Genomic DNA, 12,041 nt, shown 5'->3' with positions numbered 1-12,041 from the left:
TTAATAAATAATTAAATTATAAAGGGTAAAGTTGGAATTATGAAATGTGGACACAAAAGAGGGAATCCCCTTTATATATAGTTATAGATATATATATATATATATATGATGGACCACAAAGTAAACTAATTGAAACCCTAAAAATGAATTGCACAGTAAACGAATGGAAACCTAAACGAAACGAAACATACCTTCGTCTTCAGCAGAAAATATCACCACGCGACTAAGTCGTCTTCCCCAACCTTTCGCCTGCTTCGAAGACGATTAATGAGTTCAACAATGGGAATCCTTTTCTCGCTCGCGATTTCAGCTCGTTGCAGCGTCGCACGATGGTGGTTGTGGTATGCTCTCGACAACTCTCTCTGTTCGCCAGCAAAAATTACCATCCAATTCCAAATTACTGCACCATCAAAACGTGTGTTTTACTTATTAAAACGTAAAAAAAATATATTCCTAATACACGTGTCACTGCAATCTCTGCACAGGTGTCAAAATATCTATCACTGATGTGGAACGCTGTTTGCCACGACAGGACGTTTTTAACTCCGTCCAAAAATAGGGACAAAAACCATACATTTAAAAAGTGCAGAGACCAAACGGTTAACAAGTTTCAAGCAGAGACCATTTCCAAAATCAGCCGAAACTATAGGAACTAAAAACATATTTTTCCCTAAAAACAAAAGCCTGTTTCTTTTTTGTGTATCTCTCAATATATTAATCCTGTATTCCTTCCGTCTTTATTGTTTCTTTGCCAACCCTATAATATCAATCATTTAAAGACGAGATGAAACAATTTTCCTTCGACTTAAATTTTCTACTGTACACAGAACTAAAATATCATATTTCACTACATACAACCCTAATAAATACATTAGTCAGCCAAATGAATCAAGAAATAGAATTATCTTACCCAAATGTTCCACTGAAGATGAATTGTGCATAAATAAAGTATCAAGAGAAGAAAAGTATCAAGAGTAAAATAAATATAATTGTACAAAATTAAACTTACAATACTAAACCTACAAAATTTAACAATACAAGTTCATATTTAAAAATATTAGTTAAAAGGCTAAAATTATAAAAAACATACAATATTATACACACTATTATACTGCATAAAATATAAATAAAATAAACAATATATACTATTAAATACACTAATACTAATACAAATATATATACATATACAAAGATGAGAGAACTGGAGCCGGTGATAACAATTTGTTCGGTCTTCCTCTTCCACCTAGTGGCTTCTTTCTATGCATGTTTTACCCTAGATGCCAAGAAAAAGAATGATCCAAGAAGCTCAGCACTACCAAACTGAAGATAAAAAGTTCCTTGAGAAAGCCAAAGCAATGAATGATTTAGATCAGAGATGCTTTAAGGAGGTACCAGCTCAGAGCTTTCCAAATTAGAAATGTATGCCGACTGTGTTTTGTATGTGACAAACGCAGACTCTCATTATGGATCTTAATACAAAATTAGACCATCCTACCACTGATAAATGTCATATATTGTAAAAGTTAATTTGTTTCACAAATCGTGTATTAATAACGAAGTCTTTGAATTTATTCGATAATGCTTTGTAAAACATTATATTATTTCTGAGGCAAAAAGATCACACACACTGCCAGAATCAGTTTAAACAGAGCCAAGTGTGACACCAAAGTTTCCATACTTCGACATAGCCAATACGTGAAAAGAGTTTGCATAAATCTGACAAAATATATTAGAGAATTCATTACTTTCTCTTTTCATGTATATTGTTTTTTTACCAGTCGGAGTAATCCATAAAAGTATTACATACAGATCTTCAACTGTCAAAAAATTGGGCTTTGAACACTTTCCTCTGTCGCCAACCCCCTTTTCATGCTCTTGTACTATGTAAAATAAACACAGCATTTCACCAGCTTGATAACCCAACATGACTCATGCACGCCTGTATTCATCTCCACAATCACCAATCACTTTTAGTAGATCCTTTCCTTTCGCCGTGGCTTCTCTTATGCTGCTCACATCGTCCTCATCAAGAGCAAGAGAAAATATAGCATTGGCGTCTTGAATATGTTCTGACAAGCCAAGTCTCACACCAATCATTGATCCTGCTACACCAGGCTGCATGTTTGACAAGAGGCAGAATGAAAGGGATATATATCATAGCTCATCCAATGTAACATGAGAATCAGACTTTATAGTAATAAGCACATCAAATTCACCTGATCTAATATATACTTCACAGCAACCGTTGCAATTGAAACACCATGTTTAGTAGCTACTTGTTTCAGAGTCCTAAGCAATCCCTGGAACAAATTCCATCCTCCCCAAGCATCTACCATCTGTCAACAGATTCAAAGTATAGAAAAATATATGAATATAACTAAGTTATGTGGACAAAAATCAAAATCATCAACTTCAATTGTTTGTCACTAATAACCCTTTGCCAGACCATCTACCTAAAAAACTTATCTTAGTTTTACAAGGTCGCATATTTACATGTGACAGAACCTTTTAAAGAGGACAAAAGATGCTAAATATTTCTTAAACTACCCACAAATAACGAAAGGTGGTCATGAAATCGTACCCTTTTGTACTTTTGGAGGGAGGGAGTGTTTATTGCAGGACCAGCAAAAGGAATAGCTATGTTGGTGTCAAGGAACTTCTCAGACAATAGACCACCCATTACCGTTCCATACCTGCATCAGAAATTGATCTACTAAGTGGAAATTCTTTTAGATAACTTGTACTAAACTTTCATCTAGTATTTGGAAGAACTATTTTCTATGCTGAAAATTCTTTATCTTCTAAGAAAGAGAGAGACGTTATAAGTTTGACTCCTGTATGCTGACAAAGCTCTGCCATTCTTTGTTGAGGACGCATATCGACGAGTGAGTGTTGCACCTGTGACATCGAAGATACCACTAAGGTTCCCGAGGTATAAAGAATTATTAAAACACTCAAAAAAATTAAAGCAAGTGGATATACCTGATTGCTTACAACAGGAATCTCATTTTCAAGAATAATTTGTAACCTCTCTGTATCAAAATTTGTCAGAGCCACAGTCTTGATTTTACCTGTATCAAATTTTAACTAACGTAGTTTGATCAAATCAAGAAATGTGAACTTATATATGGATTCGTAACCGTTAATCAGAAACAAAACTAACCTTCTTCTTTCAAGTCTGTAAGGTGTTTTAGCGCATCCAAGTAGCCTGGATTTGAATAATCCCACCTAAATCCATTAGAGATGGAGGTGAATTGTCATAAGAATCCTAAACTTCAGAGAGCTATAACTATTTACAGAAGTAGTTTGGCTAGATAATGGGAATCCAGTACTCATTTCTTCACTATTTCAGTACAGAAGAAAAAATGTATGATTTTCAGTATGATGATCTTATGGTCATGGATTATGGTAATGGTTATGATTTTCCCTAAAAGTTTCAAGAATTGCAAAATTTGGATAAATAAGTATGCTGCTTGAACCATGATAGTTTTTAGATCAAATAAACACAATACAGAGGGATTAACTACCAATGGAACTGAAGCATGTCCAAGGATTCTACATCCATCCTCTTCCTTGAAACATTGATGCTGTCTTTTACAAAACTAGCAGTCATCTTAACTGGCGGAGGCACCCACTTAGTGAGACTGCACCAAATGATACAATGGATAATAAGAAAATACTTTCCTTTATACTTTCAATAACAATTTAGAAATATATGGTAGGACTCTTACCAGCCAAATACTATAAAAGTAGCTGCATCTTCTTCAAATCTTCAAATAGAAGAAAAATTATAAAAGAATAGGAAGTTACTTAATCAACTCACCCTCTGACCTGTTCCAATAATTCTGGAGGACGCTCACGACGAACTCGGTTGATGAAAATCCCATATAGATCTTCAGCAGGTCCATCTGCAAAGCCCGACGAAGAACACAACAATGAGAACAATCCTCAAAAGGCATAACCTCTAAGAAGACTTGCAAAAAGCTCATGTTGGGAAGAATCCACATCTGAAGCATCCAACAATCACATAACACTCAAATTTGAACACATCAAATCTACTATCACCTTCTATTCCTCTAACGAATAACTTCAGCGTGTAGTCAAGAAATTTCCTCAAAGGGGTACATTATTTTAAACAGAAAGCAAGTAGAAGCAGTTAATTAAGTTGCATACATATATCAGCCATATCAAAAGTGGTGAGTCCAGCATCAGCATATTTAAGCATAGCATCAACAGCATCATTCCTATCAATTCTGCCCCACCCACCACTGGTTTGCCACATCCCATTCACAACCCGACATATATCCAAAGAATCATTGCCATTCTTCACGACAATGCTTCGATTATCCTGTGTGTACACACATTGGAATGGCCTCAGATGCCTATATTTTGGTGTTACTACTATTCCTCTCCTAGTTGGTGCTCCATTTGGACTGAAAGTGAATTTGCCCAAAGAATGCCGCAATAACTCTGACATTTCCAAATTGCTCAAGAACCTATAGTGACTGTAGGAAATACACGAAATAAGACAGCTCCTTTTAGCAAATTTACGTGTTGCTCTAACAAGAGAAAGAATAGAGTCATGGTCACAGTGCAGCGTCGTCACTGCTTTATCCTATATCAGCACTCTGTTGCTCTCCACCATTCGTTTTTATCATTTTATTGGTATAAATAATTTTTTTAAGGGAACGGATATTTGTAATTGAGTTTCGATATAAAACTTTTGTTTTATTAAATATTTAAAATTTTGTTATTTTTGGCCAAGGTTCTTTCTATTTAAAATTTATGTATTGTTTTCGATTGTTGTTTTGCACGGTGAAGTGGACGTGTTTATGTATGGTTAGTTCATTCGCGTTTAATTTTGAAAAAAACAAAGGGCAATGTCGTGGATTGCTTCGGTCCACGTCAAACGACATCGTTTCAGCCTAACGTCAACAATTCACGACAGTGTTTATAAACCTTATTAAATATTTTGTTTTAAAAATAAATACAATTTGCTAAAAATATAAATAATTATTAATTGGGAATCACAAATTAAGAATAATTCTAAATCAAATGTTAAATAATCCTTTAATTTAATAAACAAAGAAAAATTAATATTTTTATATTTCGAATTTAAAAAACAAAACTTATGCCAACCATGTATTTGACATGTAATAAAAAAGAAAAAATAAAAACAAAAGCACAGGATCTAACCAATCTGAAAGAAATACAAAAGAAACTACCTAAAACCTATATTTAATATCTCTACAATATAAAACACTTATTACACTTTCATTTAATTGTTTTATAAAGTGTATTGGAAAATTAATAAAATTAATAATATTTTTCAATAATAATAAACTCTTAACATAAAAGAAAATTCAATATTACATCTATATGTATAATAATAAGAGATAATAAGAGTACAGAAAAGCTAAGCTTATTTTTAATCATGGAAAACATTTTCTGTTATAAAATATATTTAATGTTTTTTAATACCGTGTATAAAGAAGTCTGGTTAAAAAAAAATGTGAACTTCGAATTAGGTATGTATAGTTGAAAATATCAAAGAAAATGAATATTACTAGGCATCCAAGTAATTTCTAATCTATGGGAAAACTAACAAGCACCAATATCACAGCCAAGAGGAAATGTCCATGTCAGCACAGAGTAGCAGCGAGTAGAAAGATTGTAAACCTACAGTGATCGGCCATGTCGAAGGTAGATAAGCCAGCGTCGGCGTAACGAAGCATGGCCTCTACGGCGTCGTCTCTGTCGATTCGACCCCAACCTCCACTGGTCTGCCACATCCCGTTCAGCACTCGGCATATCTCCAGTGAATCGCTCCGGTTACTCACTGTTACTCGCCGATTCTCATTTGTGGCTGTGCTCACATCAGCACACCGAACAGAGTTTGTGCCGCTCCCTCGCCGCCGCCGTGAGTCTCTGGTGGCAGAGTTTAAGCGCGTGGCAGTGGAGAATAGGCGGTGGTGGTGGCTTAATATTGCTGTCATTTCTGGTGGATTGAGTTTGACACAGAAGACACAGGAAAGGATAACGAGAACTATACTATTCAGAATGGATGGTTTCGTTCCTTCACCCGTTTTTTCAAATGGGCCCAGATCCACAAGCCCATACATATTCTCAGACGAGCCCTTTTTTTTATTTTTACAAAACCTATGTCATAAAATTTCAATTATTTTTCATCTTCATATAAATTAGAATAATTATTTTATTTAATATATATCTATGATCTATAATTTATATCTATCATTATATAATAATTAATAGAGAAAAAATATATTTTATAACAGTTTTCTAATATACCTATTATATATCCACCGTTTACGTTTTCAACGGAACTCATTTCACATTTTATTATTTATAAAAAATGCTTACACTAATTACTAATTATATTCAAAGAAAAAAAAGAAAAAAAATATTTGTTTCAATAATTAACTTCTTATAACTTCAATGAATAGTTTTTTAATTGTATTTTTTTATTATAAGAAAGAGATACTATGCACCTATGTCTCACTAGCTTTTATATAACAAAAAGTATCATTTTTTTAGTGCCATTTTTCTAATTTTATCATTCATCACATTAAAAAAATGTTATTATTTAATAAAATACATAATTATATAATTTCTACATAAAAGAAAATGCTAACTCTTTAATAAAAAATAATCACGTAATTAATATTTCATTAATTTTTTTTTCAAAATTGTTTATTTTATACATTTTAAAAATTATATTATTTAAGTAGAAATACAAAAGTGTTTCTACTTGTAAATAGAAGTTTTGTTTTTAATAATTGTGTCTTTATAATTATTTTAATTAATTATAATAAGATTGTCTACAATGAAAACTATTAGTATCATTCAGAAAGTTGATAAAAAACACACAATACAACAAAAGTATCATAAATGTACACAGTGTTAATTAAAATAAGAACATGATATAAACTCTACTTTGGTGATTGAGAAGTAGAGGCTGGTGATTGAGATTTCTCAAGTCTGATAATCCTTTGCTCCATCTGTGAATTAAACAACAAAGTAATTAAACATAATAAAGTGTGAAAAATGAACAAAAACTAAATTATCTAGAAAGAAAGATATTATATATACTTGAGCAAAGGAAGTCAACTTTTTCTTGGTACTGCTAAACTCCTTTCTTAATAACGTCAAACTTCGACCAAAACTGAACACCAGAATTTATACACAAAAATTAGTATCAAATTTAATAGTGAAATGAAATGTTATATCAAAATTATAGACTTTCAAAATCTAAGAACGATAAAAATTAGAAAGAAAAAAAAAAATAACACATTATAATAACATGTTGTGTAACTTGTTTATCTGTAGTACTATCCTACCAGAAACTAATTCATATTCCTTCTCTTCTTTTCTATATGTTCCCTCTGCTGTAACATTGATTTCTATTTCTCTTACATTTATCTATGCAACTAAAGGGTTAACTATTGCATGTTCCAGTAGCATTTTGCTTCTAGCATAATCTTTGATATAAGATTGAATATGTATGCACATATTTGTATCCTAAGTCTTATTCAATAATTTCCTATAAAAATGTTTTAATAGATAGAACAGTGTATTGTATAAATGATTGAAATACAAAATAAAGAATGAGAAAGGAAAAAAATTACTTTTGTTGGTTGTTGTCGTCACAAGCTTTGATGACATCATAGCATGCAGCCTTCACAAGCTCTGCACCAATTCTGCAACATCAATTACAAAAAAATATAAGTTTAAATAATAAAAGATGCAATATCAATGACAAAAAAATGAGAAGTGATATCATACTTAACTTAAAAACTCAAGTATGTTTGAGTGTTTACTTAAAGGTTATGTGATGTTTATGTGTTGGCTTAAAACCATGTTTATATATATATATATATATATATATATATATATATATATATATATATATATATATATATATATATATATATTTACATACAATAGCCATTTTAATATGTATGATAAAATAAAAACAATACACTTATTAGTAGTGTAAAAATGGAAATAATATTGTATATGCTACTTTGGTTATTGTAAAAATGTCATAAAAATAATGTAATACCATTTGTATAAATTATTAGAGTTAGTTGAGTTAGTTTTATGTTGTTACCGTTACAGGGTTTGTTTTCTTTTATTTTTTCTCTATCTTTGTATCAGTTGAGTTGATCAATAAAGCATTAAGACTTCTATCTCTGGTTTTTATTTTCTGTTACCCTCTATACACTAATATGATATCAGTTTGGTAATTACCCTTCTTACTTTCTGTTTTTCCAATCTTTTGCTTATTCTCTTTGATCGACAATGGCTCACCCAAGCCAAAACCCTCCGGATCATGTCATAAATTCGGCAAACCCCTTATACCTCTACCCTGAAGGAAACCCTGCATTCGTCCTTGTTTCACCCCTTCTCACCGAAAACAACTTCCATCAATGACAAAGAGAAATGATGGTGGCTCTTGAAACCAAGAACAAGGAAGGGTTTATCAATGGCAGTCTTCCATGTCTTCCCATCACTTATTCCCTACATGATGCTTGGCGTCGTTGCAATCGCATGGTGATGTCTTGGCTTATACGCTCACTGAGTGCTTTGATCAAACAATCAGTAATGTGGATGGATACAGCTCGTGACATATGGATCGATCTTAAGGACTGATTCTCTCATTCAAATATATTCAGGGTGGCGGATCTTCAAGATCAAATCTTGCACTGTAAACAAGGTGACTCATGCCATATCGTGTTCTTGTTTGCACTTGTTCCGTATCGTGTTTGTGTGGTCTGTTTGCAAAGTTACATAAAAAAAAGGAAGAATGACTGTGTTATTCCTTTTCTAAGAGGGTTGAATGATGATTACTTTCAAGTTCGTTCTCAAATCATGATCATGGATCTCATGCCATCTATTATTAGATTGTTTTCCATGATTCTCCAACATAAAAGAGAATTCCTTTAACGGCCACCATTAATTCCTCTCAAGATTTAGTTGCTTTTTCTGTTCAATCGGTAAGATTTCCGATATAATATTTCATGTAATACATTAATTCCTATTATAACCATGAGTTATAATAAGATTTAATGCATTGGATTGGCTTTATTAAAGTACAAATAAGTGTGTCTTTTCTTACTTTGCTCTTTTAAATCCACCGATGTGAAGTCACCTCAGTGTGCCAAACAACAACCTTTGCTCTCCTTTTCTTGCCGTGATGTTTCCTCATTTAATAACGTAAAACCAACATTCCACACAAAAGTCACCATTCAACACCACCACCTAGTGCCCATCGCAGGACCTTCTTGTTGACATAGGAGACCCATAGCTTCCCAAATTTTTTTTATTTCATTTTTTGTATTTTAAAATTATATTTGTATATTTGTATATTTATTCTTAAAACCTTGTGTATATATAATTCATTCTCTTTTTTTTTCATTTTTTTTGTATTTCTATTTCTTTTTCATCTCTCTTTTTCTTCTTGAATTTTCATCTTTGATTTCTTTAACTTTTCAAAATAAAATTACACAATGGTAAAATTGATGAGTTAAAGAATATTTTGAATTGATTAATTTCTTTTTTTGATTAAATTTATTTTTACCTCTTTTTAAGGATTTTTTTTTGTATGTGATAAATTTGTTTAGTGAGTACCATAGGACAATGATAAATTTATCTTTTTCTAAACATGTGAGAGCTGCTAAATTAATATTAGAAAAATTATAATAAAAAATAAAAAAATGATTTTTTTAAGAGAAAGACTTGAGATAAAGATAAAAAAAGTACATTTATGTCGATTAAATTTAATAAATTTCATGAGAATCCAAAGAATTTTAAAAAAGAAACAATTACATGAAGTTCTAAAATTACATGTAATGAATTTGAAAAAATATACCCTTGAATTTTTTGTCTATGTTCCCTTATTGCTAGTGCCACCTCCTTTCATAATATACTAATAATTGCATTTAGTATATTTAACTTCTTGGTTTGCATTTGACAATTAATTCATACTTCCCTGTGTTAATGTTTTCTCCATATGTGTATTGTTTGAATTCAAGTCTTTCACTTTGTTTATGATCTTATTGTGCTAATACAATTTCTCATGCAAATTAAGTCTTATGATTTATATTTGGCTAATGTAGTCACTCAAAATTGTTTATGCTTCATGATTGAATGAATACTTATGAAACTTTTGCATCCATCGTGTCACATAATCAACATGAAAGTATCATTTTGCTTCTAATTTTTGTCAAAAAAAGTTGACATATAACATCATCTCATTGTGTAGCCAATATTATATGTAAAACTTTTTCCACAAATTATCAATTAATTTGAGAACTCCACAATTTTTTACATGTGTTTATTTATCTATCTATCTATATCTCTATATAAATGAAAGTTGTACAACCAATATAAAATGTCCAAATATCTGATGAAAATGATTCATATATATAAATATATATCTAAATAATGCATATATAATTTAAAGTTTCAATCGGTAATAACCCAAGACCCAATATTGAATAAACAAGCAAAAAAAAAAAAACTTTCACACTCTACAGTTTTTTTTTTTTATAATAACAAACATTTACTCACACTTGCATGTTTTTGTATGAAGATTATTAAGATAAACTGTTTTTGTATGTTGTTGAATACAAAGGGAAAAATATAGTGACTAAATGTAATTAGTAAATAGAGTAATTAAACAGGTGTGGCTTATAATGGATAAATTAAAATTTGTAATACTTTAAATCAATATGTTACTTAAAAGGATAGGTTTAATGTTCAACCAAATTAACTATATTAATGAGAACTGATATAATGTTTCCTTTTGCATAATTTTACTTGATATTCTAAAATTTATTTTGAACTATTACAACATTTGTAAGTCCTGGCTTAACAACATCAATTGGTTTTTTTCTATCAATATTTATTTTTTTCACAACCAAAGTAAAAAGAACAACAAATGTATCAAAATGCATAGTAATAAGTAAACAAACAAGCTACCTTGTGCTTTTATCCTCTATTTCACGAGCAAGAGATGTCAACTTTTGTAACTCGATTTTTTTATCTTCTCTACAAATGTAAAAAAAAAAAAATACAAAATGAAAAATAGGCAAATATTTATAATATGAACATAAAGCGAATCATAGAATGACCAATAACATTACTCATGACGTAAAAGTTCAGATAAGATCCTTTCAACATCTGCAATATATGTTTCTATCAACTGCACAACATGATTTGGTTCTCCGATGCGCTTCAAAGCCACCATCACATTAAATTCATCATTCACTACCCCCTGCATATATAAAAACAAGAAATAAACAAAAATTATTTTCAAGATTGTATTATTTGATTGAAAATAATAAATAAAATGTTAGAAATAGAGCAATGATTCATCATAAGTTTTTTTTTTTTGTTCTTTCTTTCTCCTATGTACTAACTAAACAGTCAAATTCTCTCCCTTTTCATTTTTTTTTCTCTAATGCACCAAGTACATTCTAAAATAATAGTTTATTATATATATAGATTTAGATTTGTATAAAAATCATCATTTACTAAATGTTATGTATCCAATAACCACAATCGGATGGTGGAATAAAAAAAAAAGCTAATTTTTTCTGGAGATTGAAAATTCTAAACAAATCACCAACAAATAGTTAAATGCATGTGGAATCTAAATTAATTTGGAGTAGAATTTTCTTACCTCGTCAAGCAAGGATTTGGTGTATCCTTGCAAAAGTCCTCTGAGAATTGACAGAGACATTTTTTTTTCTTTCTTTTAGAAGAAGTGAAACTATCTCGTTTGGAGAAGTAAAGTTGATACTTTTTGATTGCATAACCCAGATGGATACAGACAAAAAATAACGTTGTAAAATAAATTAACTAAATACAGGTTGAAATTAACTGTCAGTTACCCTAAACTCAGCATAGAAATATGTAAAAATGTTGCAGGTTGTAAGGGACCGTTTCTTTTCCTTGTCTTCGTCAGAATGCATTTATTCAAGCAAATGTTAGCTTATTTATGAAAATAATGAATG

General features: G+C 30.8%; 2 protein-coding genes across 3 annotated transcripts; both read right to left on the bottom strand.

Annotated features, from left to right (window-relative positions):
- Positions 1-1,705: 1,705 nt before the first annotated feature.
- On the bottom strand, positions 1,706-6,066 carry LOC114183134 (NAD(P)-linked oxidoreductase superfamily protein). 2 transcript variants are annotated; one of them, XM_085673260.1, is made up of 10 exons: positions 5,684-6,044; positions 4,174-4,505; positions 3,824-3,908; positions 3,528-3,644; positions 3,164-3,228; positions 2,983-3,071; positions 2,819-2,898; positions 2,582-2,693; positions 2,217-2,336; positions 1,706-2,115 (listed from the first exon to the last, which is right to left on the bottom strand). In XM_085673260.1, the coding sequence occupies exons 1-10, from the start codon at positions 5,809-5,811 to the stop codon at positions 1,930-1,932; spliced, it is 1,314 nt and encodes a 437-aa protein (XP_085529386.1). In that variant the 5' UTR covers positions 5,812-6,044; the 3' UTR covers positions 1,706-1,929. The 2 variants fall into 2 exon arrangements, with proteins under 2 accessions (XP_085529386.1, XP_027925835.2); XM_028070034.2 differs by lacking the exon at positions 4,174-4,505 and having other exon boundaries at positions 5,684-6,066.
- A 792-nt stretch (positions 6,067-6,858) lies between these two features.
- Positions 6,859-11,767, bottom strand: LOC114186303 (histidine-containing phosphotransfer protein 1-like). The gene is made up of 6 exons (XM_085673915.1): positions 11,708-11,767; positions 11,169-11,299; positions 11,005-11,073; positions 7,647-7,718; positions 7,111-7,183; positions 6,859-7,019 (listed from the first exon to the last, which is right to left on the bottom strand). Exons 1-6 carry the CDS (start codon positions 11,765-11,767, stop codon positions 6,951-6,953), a joined length of 474 nt encoding a protein of 157 aa, XP_085530041.1. The 3' UTR covers positions 6,859-6,950.
- Between the last annotated feature and the right edge of the window lie 274 nt (positions 11,768-12,041).

This window comes from Vigna unguiculata, chromosome 5 (genome assembly GCF_037176805.1).
Source record: "Vigna unguiculata cultivar grain cowpea cultivar isolate G323 ecotype 2 chromosome 5, ASM3717680v1, whole genome shotgun sequence".
NCBI classification, from domain to species: domain Eukaryota; kingdom Viridiplantae; phylum Streptophyta; class Magnoliopsida; order Fabales; family Fabaceae; genus Vigna; species Vigna unguiculata.
Note: the sequence above shows the minus strand (reverse complement) of the source record. Positions and strands in the feature narration are given on the sequence as shown.

Bases quoted from the DNA above. Each gene is read 5' to 3' on its own strand.
- LOC114186303 (XM_085673915.1), bottom strand. From the start codon at position 11,767: ATGTCTCTGTCAATTCTCAGAGGACTTTTGCAAGGATACACCAAATCC. The intron at 11,300-11,707 runs GTAAGAAAATTC...TTATATATGCAG, and splicing joins CCAAATCCTTGCTTGACGAG to GGGGTAGTGAATGATGAATT. The intron at 7,719-11,004 runs GTAGCTTGTTTG...TTGATGTTGCAG, and splicing joins ATAGAGGATAAAAGCACAAG to AATTGGTGCAGAGCTTGTGA.
- LOC114183134 (XM_085673260.1), bottom strand. From the start codon at position 5,811: ATGCCGAGTGCTGAACGGGATGTGGCAGACCAGTGGAGGTTGGGGTCG. The intron at 4,506-5,683 runs GTAGGTTTACAA...TATTTCCTACAG, and splicing joins CTTCGACATGGCCGATCACT to TCACTATAGGTTCTTGAGCA. The intron at 2,116-2,216 runs GTGAATTTGATG...TCAAACATGCAG, and splicing joins TGAAGTATATATTAGATCAG to CCTGGTGTAGCAGGATCAAT.